General features: G+C 38.8%; 1 protein-coding gene across 1 annotated transcript in view; it reads left to right on the forward strand.

Annotated features, from left to right (window-relative positions):
- The first annotated feature begins 424 nt into the window (after window positions 1-424).
- The window catches only part of LOC107734391 (enoyl-CoA delta isomerase 2, mitochondrial-like), an 11,184-nt gene continuing 10,171 nt past the window's right edge, over window positions 425-1,437 (forward strand). Inside the window, exons 1-2 of the mRNA XM_016546336.1 lie at window positions 425-571; window positions 880-1,006. Of these exons, the coding sequence (XP_016401822.1) occupies window positions 519-571; window positions 880-1,006 (180 nt within the window). The 5' untranslated portion in view covers window positions 425-518. The remainder of the gene's footprint in view (window positions 572-879; window positions 1,007-1,437) is intronic.

Below are 1,437 nucleotides of genomic sequence, written 5' to 3' on the forward strand. Positions count from 1 at the left end.
TTTAGCTTCTAGTTTCTGTTATGGCCTACAATTTCTGTTTGATTTTCAGCTGTTCAAAAGCTACTTTAATTGGCATGGAAGTATATTTACAAGCCAACTTAAAAATGCAATGCTTCTGAGTTAACAGGTCCTTCTGTAGCCAGAAAATTGCCATTGAACGTTGTTAAACTGTCGATAATTTAGATCTCAAATGTTGATTTAAATTCTTCCAAGGTTTGAGTGAAATGCTTGTTTTCTCTACCAATTTGTTTCAAACACCCTAGCTCAATATCCTCTTAAATTAGAATAATATCTGTATGTAAAAGGCAAATCCCATTCCTCCAACCAGGAGGCGGCAGTAATTGTTTTGTAACGATACATTTCAACATGAGAATAAGAGAGTGAGAATAAGATTGTTTAGTGCGGAGATGGTTTAGTGGGCGGAGTTAGATGAACTGACAGATGATTGACAGCAGCGCACAGTTTCGGAATCGCCTGGTTATTGTGAACATAGACTTTGATCAGTGTGAGTCACTGTTATGACTGCTGTTATCATACTTCTCTCACCGTGGAGATTTGATCGATTCGTCCGGTAAGAGAGATCTTATTAGAGATATGTTTGGAACTGAGCGCTTATTTTGAGCAGTTTCAGACACGAGATGCACTACATTACAGTCTGCAGTATTTCTATTATTGCTCTTTAGACATGTTGCGCTTTGCAATAGAAATGCTCCTGAACCTTGTGTTTGCCTTGAGATTGCACTGACCTTTACCCTCCTTCATAGTGTCAGATCTTCACCTCTCACACGCACGCTCCCATTCATAATTTTACATAAAAGCACATAATGGGACACTGAATTGTAGTGCTGTCATTGTAATATATTGATGATTTATGTTCAGAGCCAGTAAAGCTGCACTCATGGGAGCATCAGTAGAAGAGTTCAATGCGGCCAAAGAGAAACTAGGAGCTCTGAAGAAGGATCCAGGGAATGAAGTCAAACTCACGATCCATGCGCTCTTTAAACAGGTGAGAAATGATCAATAACTTATTGCTCTGGACTAATAAAACGCACCCACTCTTGGGACAAAAAAGGCTACAGAAGTGAAAAATAAAAGTTTTTTTTTATTATTCATTTGTTCTGCATGTTGAGGTATGTTTTTGGATTCAATTTCATGATTGTTTTTCATTTCTCACACTGCTTGTGTTTCCTTATACTACTGTTCAGTAAGATATTTAAAGGAATAAAGACTTTTTGTATTTTATAAATACCTCAATTACACACACACACGCTCACACACACACACACACACAGACAGACAGACAGACAGACAGACAGACAGACAGACAGACACACACACACAGACAGACAGACAGACAGACAGACACACACACACACACAAACACACACACAGACAGACAGACAGACAGACAGACACACACACACACACACACACACA

Source organism: Sinocyclocheilus rhinocerous, unplaced genomic scaffold (assembly GCF_001515625.1).
Source record: "Sinocyclocheilus rhinocerous isolate Xijiao unplaced genomic scaffold, SAMN03320098_v1.1 scaffold940, whole genome shotgun sequence".
Taxonomy (NCBI): domain Eukaryota; kingdom Metazoa; phylum Chordata; class Actinopteri; order Cypriniformes; family Cyprinidae; genus Sinocyclocheilus; species Sinocyclocheilus rhinocerous.